Below are 18,613 nucleotides of genomic sequence, written 5' to 3'. Positions count from 1 at the left end.
TTTATTCGCATGCACTAGTTTGTAAGATTATAAGAGGCTAATGAATTCTTGAATGTGACTCGATTGCTTCAACAAGTATGACAAATAATATATCAGCAGTCTAGATTTAAAATATTAACGTAGTCGACAGTAGTCGTCCATACTCAACGACTATGCTAGAATGTAAAAATTTAAATATAGTCCAAAGGAATCAAACATTTTCATCATAAGAACATTATCCCTTATCTTTGAACTACCTCGAAAAAAAATTCATTACGCACGACAAAACAATATAGAGCATGTATAAGTGTGTTAATTACTATCATCTTTAGAGTTTGATTTATCATCATGGTATATTACTATATTAGTACTTCCAATTCATATTTGATAATGATCTTGTAAATCATTCTATAAAAATAAATATTTGATTATTTTATAAATATATATATATATATATATATATATATATATATATACATGTATTAGTTGTATTTTGTACTTCGTATATGTTATACTGGAAAGTTGTATAAATTATAGGGGTGTTATTGTAAAGTATATATGTAAAGCTCTTGGGTCCCCTCTTCATAAATGCACCTTTATAAAGGATGGGTTGCACCACTAAAGTTGTCACAGTTTAGTTGTTCTATCAGTTTCCTTCTTCAAAGAGATCACCACTTCCTCCTCTCTCTCTCTCTCCTCTCTTAAATCTCTTCATCTTTCAAACTTTGCCACCTGCAAATTCAACTTACCAATACAACTATAAAAGGTAACTCCCATAACTAACTATACTCAATTTTTTTGTTTATAATATAAGCTTCTTTATTTGGTTATTTCAAGATTATACCTATAATTTAAACTCTTGTTTTTGTTACAATAGTAACATCACGTTACACTACATTACATGTACTAACTGTGTGCGTGCATGGCGTGCGCTTCTTATTATTCTTGTGTGTAGGAAATTAAATTATTATTAAACTAGTACGTAGCACAAATGATGGACAAGGTAAATTCCACGATGGGATTAGTCCGAACAAAATCAGACCAACTAGTGGAGTCGATGGCAGCAGCAATGGCAGCGATGAAATCCCCGCCATCAGGGGACGGGAGTATGGTGCCCACAGCAGATGGATCGCATAAATCGAGCCGTAGGATAACCTCTCCCGGAGTGAATAGCAGCAGTAGGAACTACAACAATAGTCACATTAGGAAGACAAGAAGTGCTCAGTTGAAACTTGATATTGATGATCTTAGCAATGGGGCAGCCCTAAGTAGAGCCTCTAGTGCTAGTTTGGGTCTCTCGTTTTCCTTCACTGGCTTTAGCGTTCCTCCTGAGGATATTGCTGATTCTAAGCCCTTCAGTGACGATGATATTCGTAAGTCCAGTAAACTCGTACTCCCTCTATCTCTAAATATTGTTCTTAATTTTTTTCATCAGACAACCACCGTCATATTAAAAATAATTTTTGAAAACAGAGAGAGTATTTTAATAAAAATTGCCACAAAAAATCTCATTTTCCTCCATAAATGAACACTATTCAGTATATGGACTATGTTTATTTTTTGTGTCAAAATAAGCCATTTATTGATTATTGTAATAGGTGATAGTGTTTTTATAAGCTAATTGTGAAACTAATTCTGAAAATCGAGCATAACTCGATTACTAACTAGTTTATGTTTTTATTGTGTGGAAAATAAATTATTTTGAATTTGTGGTAAATTATCAACTACGTATATAATTATAGTTTACTTAATGTCCAACTTGGTTAATATTGAAAAAGTATATAATTAAAGAAAACAATGGAAATACTTGGGTGAAGTATGCTAGAACATACTAATCTTTAAGATGACAACTTGTGCATGGTTTAGAAAATGACTAGCTACTACTCATAATGACTTCAAAAAGGGCTATGTAAATTTCCTTTTCTGTTTTTTCTAGTATTGACAAGTGGAAATTTCTATTTTCCAGTTGGGTGGGTGATATTTAAAATTTAGTCAATTATCATCATCTTTTCTTTTAGATTTTAATGAATAGAAAAAGAGAGCTTGTAAAGATTATTTCTCAAATCAATAATAGAGCTAAATAATATCCTACAAAATCTAAGAAAATCAAAATGAAAATTGTACTCCATAATATAATAGATAGTAGTAATTAATAAAGTTAGAAATTATAATATAGAGTCCAAACAATTTGGTTCACTATTGATTATTATTCCATTAACCTTAATTCTAAAATTTTATATATGTATATATATGATAGTTTGATAACAGTAGATGAATTGCGTGCCAAATATAAAGTAAGGTTAGTAGTTAATCTGTTATTATTGGTGAATCACTGGATAAATTCACTCCTAAAAAATTACCTAAAAATGATTAGGTTATAACCTTAAGTTTTTGTTACAAAATATTACTCCCTCTTTTCTTATTTCACTTTATTAATAATTACTTAATTAGGTATAGAAAATATTTAGTTACGATTAAATTTCTAATACTCATATATCATTACTTTTGAGACAAAGACTTAGAAGCGTTCCAAAATAAAAATATTTTATATAATAAAAGTTCTCGTTAAACTTTTTTTTTTTAATTTTTTACCAATACAACTTTATTATAAAAGCATAATGCATTTTTTTTAAAGTAGTCAATAATACAATTTTTTTTTTTTTTTTTTTTTTTTTTTTTTTTTTTTTTTTGAAAACCAGTCAATAATACAATTAGTTAATCACTCATGATGATATTCAATGCAAACATCAGTAATATTCCTAATACTTTACTTATACTATAACCCTAGGAATTAGAAACTCTTATCACTTGTTAGATTATTGGTGTAAGGACTTGAGGCCTGAGGGTACGCTTTATAGGCAATGATTAGAGAATGTAAGACCCTTTCATAAAAAAAAAAAAAAAAAATAATGTAAAGACAGCGCGAAATCTTAAATGAAACGGACTTATAACAACTTCCTTCTGCGAGACTAAGTCCGCGGCTCGGGTCGTCTAATACTAGTTGTCAAAAAATTAGTGTTCCGCAAATGATGGATTGGTCCTAAAGTACTAAACTAATTGATGTTAAACACAAGTAGTCAAGTAGCTAGTAGTGAGAAACAGTTGATAGCAACCTACCAAACATGAACGGCCATCACTATACTTTAATGTGAAACCAGCAACTATGTGGTAAAATAGGGGGTCCACTGTCCACATTAAAAGAAAAACTTCTGGTAGTCTTTGTTTCCCAATATTAACGTTTAATATATGGCCAAGAAATGTAAAAATTATATATGGACCATACAAAAAATAATTTAATGTGTATTTTCCAAGTTTATTTTTATGATATGTCAAATTTCATGATTTTATTTTCAATGATAAACACCTTGATTGATCTACAAAACAAAAGAACGTACAACCCAGGAGACAAAGGTCTTTGTTTGTAGAAAAGTTTACCTTTGTTTTCAACCTCTAGTCTTTATATTATGGGGCCTCTTTATATTTTATGCTACACCCACTTGGATTCTATTTAGTACCGACTAGGACATGCCCTTTGCTACATATGTACTGCATTGTCCACGGTAGTACGTTCATTACTCGACTACTTGTTCAACTTATCTTATTTTTAAGAGTACGATCAACATACATATGAGTATAGGTATGCCTAAGGTTAATGTTTTAGACCATTCGTAAATGACTGGATTGTGAAATCGTTATTTTATGACGTACTTATTTATCCTTACATTACGGCCACTAGATTGTGTACGTTTTGGAAGTAATGTATATAGAGAGTACGAAAATAATACAATCCTTTTATCCTTAGCTAGCATTTGATAGCTGAGGGAAGCTTGATTGTCGTTATTTCAGCAAACTAATTGAGGTTGATTTATCGACTCACTTCAAAACAAACATTGAGCCTTATCATCATCAAGTACATACATCTTCACAACTGTCTTGGTTTGTTTTTGTTGGGAGAGGCTGTCATTTTGACTATATTTTTTTGTTTGTTTTTGGGAAAAGGCTGGAAAATATGTTTTAAACAAACAAAATAAACAACAAGATCCTGACTAAAAGCAATATTACAGTGTAACTATTTGCTTGAATTGCCAATTCATACACCCCAATACCCCATAGGGTCAATCAAATTAATAAATCTTAAAATATGTCTAATCAGGTCGAAATTAAACTTAATTCGAAACTTTATCAAGTCAAGTTAATTACCTGTAAGTTAATCTAAATAAAACAAGTCATTTACACGTCTTATGTATCATACCTGTCTTTCTTACATAATAATATGTGATTATTATTTTTAGACAAGAAGGGCGAACTAAATCAAGGAAGTATATAGTTAGCCATCTGTCTTTATCCGAAACTCATAGCCATTATGGACCAACCTTAGTCCTTTTGTTTGACACATAATCCATTAAAGCCAATCATGCATAAAAAAGTGCTATGTGGTATGCTCCCCAACAATTTTTGAAAAATTGAAATCCATGTTAACTTGTTGAACTGAAATCCACTTAGAAAAATGGAATCCATTACTTTGGCCAATCAAGCTAACTTTACACACGTCCACTCAAGCTTGGTTTATTATGGCCAATTATTTAGATTCAAAGATTATCAAGTGATATTAACAATTCAACCTACCAGGTGACTCATGATAATAGTGGACCATTATTTTTCAAAATCCTCCTAACTATACTTGATAAAAATTGTACGAACCGCCAAAAGCTCTCTCAGAATGAAGTTTGAAATGTTCGGAAAAGTTGTCATATTTTTTAAAATAGAATTAGACAATGCTTAAATTTCCCATCTTTCATTACTAAAATAAAGTGTTAGAGAGTATAAATAGAAGAAAAACTACTCTGTAGTTCGTATTATATGTGTAAAGGATATACTCCATATATTTGAGTAAAATCATTGTATTAAGTTTATAGGGATGGTAACAGTATACTGCAGATTTGTGCCCATTACCAATATTTTAGGGTATGGTCTAAAGACTCTAAGCTTGATTTATTATATATCGTTTATTCATTTGTACATTATTGATTGTTTTTCAGTCTAAAACCCAGATGATTTTACAATAGATTAATGCAACATATAGATTACACCCTCAGTAAACTCAGAATAATGACATAGTTAAAAAATGGAGAGAAATTTTACATGGTGGCTTTTAACAAGTGAAATTGAAAAGAACATACATTTTGGTTGTTGCAGCTGAGGATCTTGAAGCGGGAACACGTAGGAAGAGACTCGAAGCGGAGCCAACTTTTCCAATCTATCTGAAGGTAATAACATGTGTATACTAACAATGCTATACCATACAAGTATATTGCAGACATCATTTTTGTCCGCCTTCCCTCTAAATGTCAGCAAACAAGCATTATCAATAGTGTTGATCATCCTGCATTTTTGCTACGAAAAGGCAGCATGTATTCTTTCACTTACTACCTATGTATCTGAACAGGCCCGGGGGTTGGAGATTTTAGCTACACACTGATAAACGGAATCCCAATGCATTGAATATGGCTAATTAATCATGGTCAGGTTCAGTCTTGTACACCGTATGACAGTATGTACAAGACATCTATTACTACCATTTCCCGAACAACATAATTAGATCACATAAACTACTAGTTAGAAAACTACTCCGTAGTTATAGAAGACTGAGGTAGAACATAATGCCCCTTTTACTCGTAAGGAGGGTAGGGAAGAAACGAGAGAGCAACCCTCTGGTGGCTATTTTTGTGCATGAGATTTCCTTCAAACCAGTTTGATGCTATTATCGATTAATTATAAGAGGAATACTAATACGAGTTGATTATTGCCTGAAATCTGCAGTTTAAAGAAGTTACGTACAAGGTTGTTCTCAAAGGATTTTCAAATACAGAAGAAAAACAAGTCTTACATGGAATCACAGGTTCAGTGAATCCTGGAGAAGTACTGGCTCTGATGGGCCCTTCAGGAAGCGGGAAGACAACGCTTTTGAATGTTCTTGGAGGAAGGTTAACTCAGCCCAAAGCCGGAGGTTCTGTTACGTACAATGATCATCCATACTCAAAACTCCTGAAAAGCAGGCAAGTACAAGTGTTAAATAATTCACTAATTAACAATAATATTAACAAGATTGATGAGATATTCAAACTTAAAGGCACATACCAACTTATGACACTTGCAGGATAGGGTTTGTGACTCAAGATGATGTTCTATATCCTCACCTCACTGTGAGAGAAACCCTTACATATGCTGCATACCTACGGCTGCCAAAAAAATTAACGAAGAAAGAAAAGGAACAACGAGCCATGGATGTCATTTGCGAGCTAGGGTTGGAGAGGTAACCTTCACTTGTTACAAAGGTTTGTGGATATGATGAAAAGGAATAGTGCCATTCTAGGGAGAATTGCAGATTCCTTATACCAATCCTTTGCAAAGAAGAACTGTTGATTATCTGAAATACTACATGTATATATGTGCAGATGTCAGGACACAATGATAGGCGGTTCCTTTGTTCGTGGAGTTTCAGGTGGAGAAAGGAAGAGAGTTTGTATTGGTAATGAGATTTTAATCAACCCTTCCCTTCTCTTCCTAGATGAACCAACCTCAGGCTTGGATTCTACAACCGCCTTAAGGATCATCCAGGTGTTGCAAGATATAGCCGAGGTAAAGTAACACATGCTATGTTCGATTACTTATGAAATTCGTAATGAACAAGAAGTTTAAATACAAATCTTTCAGAAAACGTAATGACAGTTGACACTGATATCATAGTCTTCAAAACTTGAAGATATATAACACTTCTTCCCAATTCAAGCATCTTTATGACAATTCATGCATATTTGTGAATGAGTCCTACCTCTCATCCGGTTCTTAACGTGTTTCAGGATGGGAAGACGGTCATAACTACAATCCACCAACCATCAAGCAGACTTTTTCACAAGTTCGACAAACTGATCCTTCTCGGAAAAGGAAGCTTGCTTTATTTTGGAAAGGCATCAAACGTGATGAGCTATTTTGCTACCATAGGGTGTACCCCTCTGATATCCATGAACCCAGCAGAATTCCTGCTAGACCTCGCCAATGGGAACATAAATGACGTAACTGTACCATCAGAATTAGATGATAAAGTACACATGGACGACCCAGAAACTGAAAGACCGAATAGTAAACCATCTGCTGCAGTTATCCATGAGGTAAGTCAGCCCTGACTCTCAGACAAATTATAACATAAACAGGTTGGACAACAAAGAGAAAAGGCAGTCACACTCGTGATTTTTTACTGTCCTTACGAGATTGGTTTGGTTTAGTTCAATAGACAGTGTGTTAAAAGATCCTAAAGTACAATCACATCTAAAAATATAGAAAAATCTAAAAAAAAACTTGAGCAATATAGCTCCACTATTGGTAAAAACACACCTCTAGTCTAAAATGGAAGGATGTATTATTAATTTTCATATGTATGCATTAAAGACATGGAATGGATGTGATAATTCTGATAAGGCTTCTCCATTGAAATACAACAGAGTCACATTCTTAGCATTATGCACAGGTATATGGTATATCCAATACTGAAAGGAAGTACAAGACATTAAAATGACACAACAACTTAACAAGAGGAACATACTATTTTGAGGGAAGAGAGTTAAGAGTCAGATATTACAGCAAATGTCTCATATAAGATTTTATTGCAGTATCTTGTGGAGTCCTACGAATCACGAGTAGCAGAGAAAGAAAAGAGGAAGTTGGGAATCCCTATACCAATAAATGAAGAAATGAAGTTGAAATTATCATCTGTGAAGCGAGAATGGGGAGCAAGCTGGTTCCAACAATATTCAATTTTATTCAAGAGGGGAATCAAAGAGCGAAGGCATGAGTATTTTAGCTGGCTGCGGGTTACCCAAGTTTTGGCCACAGCAGTTGTACTCGGGTTGCTTTGGTGGCAGTCAGATAGCAAAACTGAGAAGGGACTAGAGGATCAGGTATACTCAAATCGCATTCCACGATTTCATATCTTATTCCTTCCTAAATTTTAACAAGAATATTCCTATAGTGAAGAGTGATCTTTACAGCTTTAGTGATATCATGAAAATTACTAGAGGGTATATAAAACCATGAAGTCAGCCATTACCATACAACAGAGAGATATTCTAACCAGAATGATCTTTCGACCTTTGCAGGCAGGGCTGCTTTTCTTTATCGCTGTTTTTTGGGGTTTCTTTCCCGTCTTCACAGCAATTTTTGCATTCCCTCAAGAGAGAGCAATGCTTCAGAAAGAAAGAGCAGCTGACATGTATCGATTAAGTGCCTATTTCCTTGCAAGAACGACTAGTGACCTACCCCTCGATCTTGTCCTTCCAGTTCTCTTCCTGCTAGTAGTCTACTTCATGGCAGGCCTAAGGCCTGACGCGGGAACTTTTTTTCTAACAGTACTGACAGTTTTCCTCTGCATTGTAGCTGCACAGGTATTTTTCTTCAACTGTCTGTTCACAAAGTTCAGTCGGGAGATTTCCTAGCATTATCTGGTAGAAATCACTTGTTTACGATGATTTGCTGCAATGACAGGGACTTGGATTGGCAATAGGAGCTTCTCTAATGGACATTAAGAAGGCAACAACTCTAGGTTCTGTAACAGTAATGACCTTCATGTTGGCTGGTGGATACTTTGTAAAGGTACGCATAAAATCAATGTTTACAGGGCTCTATATTCCCTTATTTCGCAATCCCAACTCTATAATGATAATTGCACTCTACTGACCATTAATAACTGTTGTTCTTTGTCTGCAGAAAGTTCCGATATTCATATCATGGATCCGTTACCTTTCTTTCAACTACCACACCTATCGGCTGCTTCTCAAAGTACATTATGAGAATCACATTCAACCCACAAATTTGATGAAATTTGACAGTGGCTTAATGGAGGTTGGTGCTCTGATTGCCATGGTCTTTGGCTACCGTTTATTAGCATACGTAGCCCTTAGGAGAATGCGGCTTCAATGATAAGCTATACCCACGGATCTATTCATTGGATTACGAGCTTCACGCCCTCCAAATTTTACTCCGATTCCAAATGCATACCAGGGAGAAATCTGTCATAATCACTGTCAAAAAGGATAAGAAAAGGCCAGCCTAGCAAAGATGCTGATCCAACTCCAGTTCTCCAAGTATTTTTAGTTATCACTTCAGCCAATGTAACAAAGAGCATAGAGTAGTTAAATGTCAGTTGCTTATAAGTGTAGTGATAATGTGCAAAATATATCTTGAGATAAGCTTTTTTCTAGTAATATCACTCTCAAATTCTCAACTTTATCCTAAGTTTAATGTTAGTTCTCTCTAATTGATGTAAACAGCTTCGAGTAATGGAAAAACAGTTTGAAGTAAAATTAGTTAGTTAAGCTTGTTGAAGCAGAATAAGCATTCTATATGTAGAGCATTAAGTACACTTGAAGGTGTGTGCATGTACAAGAATCAAGTATAAGCAACTATATTAACAAATAAATAAATAAATAAATAAAGTGATTTGATGACTTATTAACAAACAAAATAATTGTACACATATTTTCACCTCAGCATCTGTGGCTCTACTTTTCAATGTGAAATGAATCAATTCAGAGCCCTGTGATGCAACTTTTTTTTTTTTTTTTTCTGGTCCAAAAAGTATATTCTTTGCATGAAACACCTCAAAACTTTGTTCACCTTCACTTGAACAAAGTATCAGTATGCAGCCCCATGCAATGCACCCAATAATTATGCTTCACTTTTACGAGTATTCAGGCCAATGTTCTAAACCAGCGAAGCAAGCTAAGCAGAGCAGCATCTAATGCAGGGGAGGATTTCTCAATCCCTACAAACAAATAAACAATATTAAATCATTTTATCACCCCATATACATTTGAATTTAAACAGAATAAATGAAAATATGCAAGTAAATTTTCTGCATTTTCTGTCTCAATTAAACAGCTAGGGCTGATAATAGAACTTCATCTAATATCTACTAATGCTCGGATAATACTAACCGATATCAGCAGCCACTCTATGAGCACACATTATTCCTGAAAAGGCCACAGCTATGACCCCTTGCCCAGGGAAACAGCTATCACCAACACAGTAAAGGCCATCTATAGCCTGCAATTACAACAACAGAGCCTCATTCACAAATCAAGATACAAGTAAAAATTATGGAGTGTCAAACCCAAAACTTTCAGCTAACCGTCGTATTGAATGGCATTCCCAATAAGCCTTTAGGAACTGAGCGTGGCATAGGTCCATATGTGCCACTATCACGAGCCAAAAACCGTCTGTGTGTTTTAGGAGAGCCAACCTACAATGAGGATAAATTTCAATATTTTAAAAGCAATCTAGGAAAGAGAAAAGAGAAAATGATATCTGTAGTATAAATTTAATTTTGCATTTATGAAATTCCAATACTGCAGCAGGAAAGATACAATAAAGGATTTTCAATGTTGATGCTTTGCTGTTTGACAAAACTCCACTATAGAGACCTATATTTATTAAAATCCATAATGATATTCCCCCATTGGTGACCCAGGGTAGTAACAACAAATCCACTTAGATGATTCAAGTATATTCAACACTAACGCCATGTCAATGTTGAATCTTTGTTCAAAGGGTGACATGTCAAACAAGATTGAATTTTCAATCTCAAGTCACTAAAGCGAGAATGTGAAAAACGGATCTTAAAGTGAAAATTGTCATAGCTAAGCTACCGAAATTGAAATATTCCTGAATTAAATGTGCATTAGTCTATATCTTCAAAAGCTATTTTTATATACGGTATGTAAAATAAAAATTCACAAAAAAAAAAAAAAAAAAAAAAAAAAAAAAAAAAAAAAGTCAAAAAATCTAAATAGAAGGGTGATTAACAACATTAAACCTTCAAAACATTCAGAATCAATGTCTATCAAATGATTTTATCCCTCATCAATCTCTTACTTCTTAGATTTAGTATTTGTGGCATCAGAGACTACTCAATCAAAATAAAACAACCCAACAAGGAAGCATACAAGCAGAAAAGGGGCAATGATCAAGGGCTTGATTTAAATACTTGGAAAAGGGCACACACTAAACCAGCATTACAGTTTAAGAGAGAAGGGGTTAACTTATTAGTTAAATGCACTCAATTCATAATTTTGCGGAAAGCTGGATTTTTCTATACCAATACCTCTTTAAACAGTATGGATGATTTAAGCCCTGGAAAAAGTTTCTTTTCTAATCTGCTTATGATTTCATCAGCAATGAGCTCCTTCTTTTTGTTGTAGTTCGATGGAGATAGTCCCTGTGACATCAAAAACTGGATTATTAGGTTCACCCAATCCCTTCGCACATATTAAGACTTCAATATGTTCAAGTACTTCTAGAAAGTTTAGAATTTAAAAGGAACAAAGAATTACAATCAAAATAAATAAATTAAGATGCAATCTCCTCTAAAAAAAAGGAAATAAAAAAGTCTAGAAATAAGTAACAATGTCATAAGGCGCACCTGCCAGTCATCAATGGAGGAAGTTGTAAATATATGGAGAATGTGATGTCCACTTGGGGCTAATGAAGAATCGAGAATGGTGGGAATGCTCAAGAATATACTGCCATAAGGCCCCTCTAGATTTTTCCAATCACTCTGTAAGCAAAGAAACAGCACCATTAGTTGATTTGTACCTCAATATAGCACCATAAGGTCCATAACTAAATGTGTGTCATCAGACTCATCACCTCAAGAACAAAGTGGTGACAATCTGTATCTGGAGGTAATACTTCAGCCTTGACTCCCATGTGTATTGAAAGAAAGGATGGAGCTTTAACATACAATTTCTGAAAATCTTCCTCTTCTTTTGGCAGATTTTCGGCTTTTAGAAGTTTGCCTAAAGTAAAGATATTTGTGAATGTTACTGATGCAAAAGCTAAACTGCCAACGTCCCAATTAAAGAAGTGAGTTCCTTCTTCCTTGCCCAAACTTACCAAAGGTATCCCATCTAGTAGCATTTGATATGATGGTTCTGGCATAATATTCACTTCCATCAGACAGTCTCACTCCAACCTGTAAAATTAATACATAAATGCCATTAACACGAAGCCACCAATCTGAGTTTCCTAGTATGCCTTCCAAGTCTCCAATCATTAACAATATTCCCGCATCTTAAGCTAACTCAGAACTTACAGCCTTTCCATGCTCCAGAATGATGTTTTTAACATTTGCTTTGTAAAGAATGTTGCTCCCTTGATCAACGAGACCTTGTGCCAGGGATTTGGCAATTTTACCAACGCCGCCAACAGGATAGTTGATCCCTCCAAAATGCCTATCACATAAAACCTATCATAAAGCATATTAAATGATAAAGAAACTAAACAAAATTATTAGAACTGGAAAAGGAAAATGAAATATCTTACCATACTTGCATTTATCATAGGAGTTTGCATAGCATTAACAGTGCTGACGATAAAACACTGCAGAACATGATTACCCATTATATCAAACTGTAATCTTCTACACTATGTTATAAGGCATGCCAATGATTGTATTTTTAAGGAAACAAAGTAACTTGAGTTACCTCAGCATCTATGAAAGACAGCAGTTCAGGATCTTTGATGTATTTACGGGCAATTGCTCCAGCATTTTGAGGCAAATAATAGGCTGCAAATGCAATTGGCATCTAAAAATTAATTCCAAAAAACCATGATTTATTCTTAGCAAGTGAGAATGTCATTATAGCTTTAGGTAATTACATGTCTATGAGCAAAGAATGGTATGAAAATTGAAGTGTTTTTCTTCAGCATAAAATTCAAGAGCAATGCAAAGTGGCACTTACTTTACATTTTGGCTAGCTTATCCATATTACCGAATTAAATCTCTAAAAAGCCAAGAAATTCTCTATATCTTTCAAAAGAACAGACACAAAGACAAGCCTAAGTTCAACTCTAATCAATCGATAAGTAAATTAGCAAAAAAATACTCCCTTCTTTATCAAAAATGAAAAGTGGTTTATTTGTCCACTTATTGTGGTTATTTTAACCCGATTTTGTTGTCGTTTTCCCTATTTAATTCGCTTCCTAACTCCTTTTTGTATATAATTGTAGCCTTTGGCATCCCCGTTCCCTTTTAAGAGTGTGTTCGGGTTTGTAGATGCAACGAGAAATTATGGATTTAGCATGAACATGAGGACTACTTTAAGCATGCACCATTCAAGGAGCGGGCGTGAACAATAGGAGGGGGCGCTCCTATTCTGTGCACCACAAACTGCCTTGGCCTAATCTAAGTAAAGTGGGCGTGCACCTCTTATGGAGCGGGCACTCCTAATTCTTGAACTACATTCTGCCTCCCCCTGCATTCCAAGGAGCGGGCACGCATTACAAGAGCAGCAGCAATCCTCCCGGATCCTTCATATAAGAGCAGGCGTGCGAGGAGTCCTGAAGCGGGCGCTCTTAGCCTTGGAGCGAGCGCTCCTCCCGATTTTCTTGACGGAATTTTCTATGTAATTTTCAGGGGTATAATTACCACCCTTGGCCTCATTTTTACGGATCTTCTTTTCCCTTTAGCTTTCTTAGGCCCTTATCTCTTAGTTAGTGCTTCAAACTCTCATTAATTAGCTTAATTTCTCTCAAACACAATCATTTGTACTACTTTAATTGAAGTTTGTGTTCTGGATTTCAACAATTTCTCTGAACTTTGAAGCTTCTCAAGTCATCTCTTTCCTCTAACTCTCTTTATTTTATGTTTTTATTTACTTTGAATTGTTAATTTCTCTTTTAATCTTGTTTATTATTGTTGCATGTTCAATCTACTTCCACCTTATCACTTCTCTCAACTTCTTAAATTAATGCTAGAATTAGAACTTGTAGCTATGTTGTTCTTCACCATGATTAGTAGTAGTTCCTTAGCTAGGGGTTAGGTTAAGACCCAACCAAACCATGGGTTGATGAATTGTAAGTGCTTGCATGTTCACCTTAGGTTGATATTTGATTGTTAAAGGATTGGTTATTTGCATGTGTAATTAGGTGGCCCCTTATTGGTCGTGTCTTCATTGAAAGATAAGGTTTAGTTGTGAGTCTTTTCTTGATTATAGTTCCTTATTTAGATGTAGTAATATTAGTTGAAATAATTAGGTGAGAAATCCCAATTAGTTGTGCCTTATTGCTTTCTCGAACCGATCGAAAGACAAACCCGAGTTAGTAGTCTACTTTTGATCATTGAGACGTGGTTAGCCTATCTTGTTAGTTAAGTTTTAGTTTAGGAATGCTTAGTGCTGTGACTTCGAAAGAAGACAATGTTGATATCCCATTTCATCACCAAAGTTTGATTCATATTTGTCATCTTGTTAGGAAATAAACTAAACTTACCAAATACCAATGAGAATTTTTTTTTTTCTTTTTTTTTTTCTTTTTTTTTTTGAGCGAACAAGATTTTTTTTTATTTTTTTTTAACGAACGAGACTTGCTTTGGGAAAAAATATGATGTAGATCTTATTTATTTCTATCTTTTATGCTTTCCTAATTAGATGACATTTGTAATTAGGAAACTAAATAGATTTTAGGTATAATCAATCTAGGATTATTTAGGCTTGGGGAGCAAGTAAAATATCCTAATTGATGTGGGTTTCTAGCTTGGCCTATATAACATGGTTTAAGCTTACTAGAAAATTTAATGATGATTTATTGATGAGGAAAAATCATTAAGAGGGTCAAAATAATGATGATTTATTGAGGAGGAAAAATCATCAATAGGGTAAAAATAATGATGGTTTACTGAGGAGGAAATCAAGAGGGTTATTGTCTTATTATGTAGGAACTTAATTAAACATCCGTTACATTGCAAACATTTTATTTGAGGGTGAATTCCTAATAAACATTGTTTGTTTAATTATTGTGTTTTGCTAACATTTTATTTTGTGTTTGAGGGTGAATTCCCAAATCGTTCCATAAAAAACATTTGTTATAACAGATCTATCGGATTAAAATATGGAAAATAACTACAAAATTGGGCTAAAATCACCACAATAAGTGGACAAATAAATCACTTATCAAATTCCCCCAAGTTAGCCAATTGTTATTCCAGGCAATTTACTTAGCACAAAAGAAACCGATAGATTAGTCCGCCGAAAGAAAACACAAGCATAGATAAAAGAATCCTTAAGCAATAAAACTCGAACATGAGGTATATGCCTAAGATCAACCACGGTCATGACTAGCCAAGGCCTAGCTAACCACAGTTAGTTGCAAAGACAACCAAAATTATTTTCAAGTTTCAACACTCATGGAGGAAGAGTCAGAGTAACTCAGCACATGATATCTTTTTTTGGTTATACTACCACCCAAACATATCATATCTTTTTGGTCACTACAAAGTAGAAACCCATAGCTCCACCATCCAAAACTTATCTCCATTATTTGATGAAATTGTTTCTAGGATCTCAAGTAAGTACTTACCAAGGGTTAAGCATTCAAGGGGCTTCTGAAAAAACTGCCCAAAAAGGTAGATTGGCTCCTCAAGTGACTTCAGCTCCAATGAGTTCAGGGCATTAAAGATCTACGTAATTCATACTATTAATAACACCAATGGTCGACAACGGAAGAACCCAAGTTCAAGATTAGCCACAGAAGCATAACTCAAAACTGACCTTCCAGCACTCTCCATAAAATTTCAAAATTCCGTCCTTCTCATGGGGAAATCTGGTAGTTAGTTCAGCAATAAAATCACTGTACTCTCTGTGCACTCGAACAGAAAGGTTATTTGGGAGGTGAAAATGAACAGTAGTCGGGTCTGGTATGACTTCCATCTTACATCCTACTGCAGCTAATGCTTGGGTGATTAAATTCAGATTACCCTGTCCAATTTAAGGCATTAATAAAGAGTAAGAGGTACTGGGGAAGTAAACTGACAAATTAAAAAATAGCAAATGAAAAGGTAAATACATTGTTAATAAAAAAACATAATGCAACAAATTTTCCTATCTCTTTTCTAGCTGCCCGAGTATCTGTCTTCTCTCCCTCCCAATCTTCCACATCTATCTCATGCCCCTCTTAATCATCATCTGGATGGGGCAAAATCATCATATTTTACTACCATCATCTCATAAACGTGAGCTCAAAATTGATCACGTATGCACAAATAAACATAGTTACATTAAGCTTCCTGCTTCACAACCCCCACCCCAAATCCATACAACACAAATTTATCTGGAATTGCAAGAGAATTCACTTGAGCCTTATTCCATTTGACTAAATTCGGATCAATTAAGTTCAAATAAATTCAGGATAAATAAGTCATGTTCAGAAAAATAAATTAAGAAAAAAATAGGACAATTTTCAGACAATTACAAATACATGATAGTTTAAACAAAATAAGTAAAAATAATATTCAGTCAATAAAAGTTCAAACAAAATACTTCGTAAGTTAAATAGAATAGACCCTTAACATCAAATTCCAAGGCTGGAATAAAAACAACAAACAAAACTTTAAAAACAAGCTTTAACTCATTGACGCATCTGGTGTCTGTGAGACTTTAACAAACAGGCAAAAAGGCCAAAGCATTATAGGATACGATGGAAACCAATGTAAGGAAATGATTTTTATAAAATAGCATGCTTAATAAGAACATAGTATCTATCAGTGTCACATTGTATCTTAATGAAACAAAATTGTGACTACTATGGTAACGCTACTATAGCCAATACAGCGCAGAATATGAAACATAATGGAATCAACAAGCCAACTGTTATGTCCATTGTCACATAATGGATCATTATATTAAGGATTTAACACATAAAGCACATATTCATTGAGATAAAACTTGTTACAACATCACTCCTATGTTGCTCTTGCAAAATGCATACATTTTATCCAATTCTCTACACTATTACATAAAACGAAAATAAGTAACATCACCAATTCATCATTACCATCATAATCTTTCATATCTATATTAATATAGAGCACATATTGCTTGCACAATGATCATTAAACTCGAAAAAGGGTTCTAATAGTCTAATCAATTCACATCAATGCCTTCAAAGTTCTAACACCACAGTAAAATATCACTAAATTCTAGTTAGCCTCAATGCTGAAATACTCAAAGCAATGCAAATCAAAGTACAGAGAGAATCACAGGACACAAACCTTGTCACTAAACCCGAACATTACCGATGAACCGACATCGAAAGTATAGCCAGCTTTCTCATAAAACCCAGAGCTACCACCAGGGATCACATACTTCTCCAAAACCAAAACCTTGGCACCCTTGACAGCTAACTGTGTTGCTGCAACTAACCCACCAATACCAGACCCAATCACAATTGCATCATAATTCTCCCTTTCTTTACCTTCACCACTTTCTCTCTCAACTGTTTCATCAACATTCATCACTGCTCTTAACCTATCTTCAATTACCACCTTTTTTCCATCTACCCCATCAAATCCAAATCCCATTTTTACAGAATTAACACAATAAGCCATAAATTTTTTACTTGGTGTGTGATTTTCTATGCCATAGAACCCTAAATTTATACTTTTGTAGCTATAATTACAAGATTTAATAGAGCTTCGAGGAGCCCGTGAACTATAATTGAACTGGGCATTTGTAATTTTAGTAGAAAAACAAGGAAAAATATGATTTGTTGCTTTGATACGAGGGAATAAGTAAGAATTCGTGGAAATTTTGGGGTTGGAAGATGGTAGAAGAACTAGGGATGGAGAGTTAGCGAGGAATTGCATAGTGAATTGCGATGATGGTGGAGGAGAGAAATAGAGAAGTGGGGTGTTAACGCTTACTGGTTACCGATGGTTTCCACTAATCCATCTCCAAACTCTTTTAAAGGGACCTCTAGTTTGCAAAGTGGTATAAGGTTGGAATAAAAAATGGGGGTAATGTGGTATTACGTTAGAACTTAATACTTAGGGTCTGTTCTCATACGTTTAATTTCATTTCAGCTCTAATCAGTTCACTTTATGTCTAATGATATTGCTAATGATATAAAGCCAAATTTAATTCTTTTAAGCTCTTATTACAACAACGACAATAATAATAATAATAATTAATAATAACATTGTATTAATTAGAATAATAAAGAGAGTGGTATATAGTTGAGGGGGTTGGCTCTATTTAATTTTGTTCCAGCTTTTTTTTTTTTTTTTTTTTTAATTGTGATAATTTTTTACAAAGTGTTTTGTGTTCTTTTGTCATAATAATATTTTATTTTTTAATTAAATAGTATATGTTTTTAAAATGTTTTGGGGTTTCATGTTATTAATATATTTTCCATAAATATTTTAATTATATAGTATATTTTTCTTAAATATTTTAATATGTATATTTATATATACACATATGTATAATAATAAATAATCAAAGATCACTAATCCGTAGTTAAAAATCACTAATTAATAAGTTCAGTTCAGTTCAGTTCAGTTCAGTCAATAAGAACAGGCCCTTAATACTATGTGTTTGGTTTAATTCTGGAATAGAATATCTCACTATTCTCTCCTTTTGTTTGATAAGAAAATGGAATGAGTCAAACCCACCTCCCCAAAGTTTCTAAACCCTATATCACATGGGTTTGAGATATGGGTTTAAAATTCTTATTTTTGACAACCAAACATATGGTATAAGTTTTAGTCATTCTAAACTCATACCTCTTACCTATATTTCGCGAACCA

General features: G+C 34.0%; 2 protein-coding genes across 2 annotated transcripts; one reads left to right on the top strand and one right to left on the bottom strand.

The window, feature by feature from the left end:
• Positions 1–611: 611 nt before the first annotated feature.
• LOC145567532 (ABC transporter G family member 22-like) lies at positions 612–9,335 on the top strand. Its single transcript, XM_081626831.1, has 11 exons — positions 612–745; positions 935–1,352; positions 5,176–5,246; positions 5,800–6,035; positions 6,137–6,292; positions 6,435–6,618; positions 6,840–7,148; positions 7,647–7,934; positions 8,133–8,417; positions 8,518–8,625; positions 8,740–9,335. Exons 2-11 carry the CDS (start codon positions 971–973, stop codon positions 8,950–8,952), a joined length of 2,232 nt encoding a protein of 743 aa, XP_081482957.1. The 5' UTR covers positions 612–745; positions 935–970; the 3' UTR covers positions 8,953–9,335.
• On the bottom strand, positions 9,324–17,800 carry LOC145567533 (prolycopene isomerase, chloroplastic-like). Its single transcript, XM_081626832.1, has 13 exons — positions 17,078–17,800; positions 15,579–15,785; positions 15,388–15,487; positions 12,516–12,598; positions 12,355–12,411; positions 12,125–12,277; positions 11,926–12,004; positions 11,680–11,828; positions 11,453–11,587; positions 11,135–11,248; positions 10,163–10,273; positions 9,969–10,077; positions 9,324–9,796 (listed from the first exon to the last, which is right to left on the bottom strand). The coding sequence occupies exons 1-13, from the start codon at positions 17,669–17,671 to the stop codon at positions 9,723–9,725; spliced, it is 1,965 nt and encodes a 654-aa protein (XP_081482958.1). The 5' UTR covers positions 17,672–17,800; the 3' UTR covers positions 9,324–9,722.
• Positions 17,801–18,613: the final 813 nt, after the last annotated feature.

This window comes from Chenopodium album, chromosome 11 (genome assembly GCF_948465745.1).
Source record: "Chenopodium album chromosome 11, dcCheAlbu1.1, whole genome shotgun sequence".
Taxonomy (NCBI): Eukaryota; Viridiplantae; Streptophyta; class Magnoliopsida; order Caryophyllales; family Amaranthaceae; genus Chenopodium; species Chenopodium album.
Note: the sequence above shows the minus strand (reverse complement) of the source record. Positions and strands in the feature narration are given on the sequence as shown.

Bases quoted from the DNA above. Each gene is read 5' to 3' on its own strand.
- LOC145567533 (XM_081626832.1), bottom strand. From the start codon at position 17,671: ATGCAATTCCTCGCTAACTCTCCATCCCTAGTTCTTCTACCATCTTCC. The intron at 12,278-12,354 runs GTAAGATATTTC...GCTTTATGATAG, and splicing joins CTATGATAAATGCAAGTATG to GTTTTATGTGATAGGCATTT. The intron at 10,078-10,162 runs GTTAGCTGAAAG...TTGTAATTGCAG, and splicing joins GAATGCCATTCAATACGACG to GCTATAGATGGCCTTTACTG.
- LOC145567532 (XM_081626831.1), top strand. From the start codon at position 971: ATGATGGACAAGGTAAATTCCACGATGGGATTAGTCCGAACAAAATCA. The intron at 6,619-6,839 runs GTAAAGTAACAC...AACGTGTTTCAG, and splicing joins TGTTGCAAGATATAGCCGAG to GATGGGAAGACGGTCATAAC. The intron at 8,418-8,517 runs GTATTTTTCTTC...CTGCAATGACAG, and splicing joins TCTGCATTGTAGCTGCACAG to GGACTTGGATTGGCAATAGG.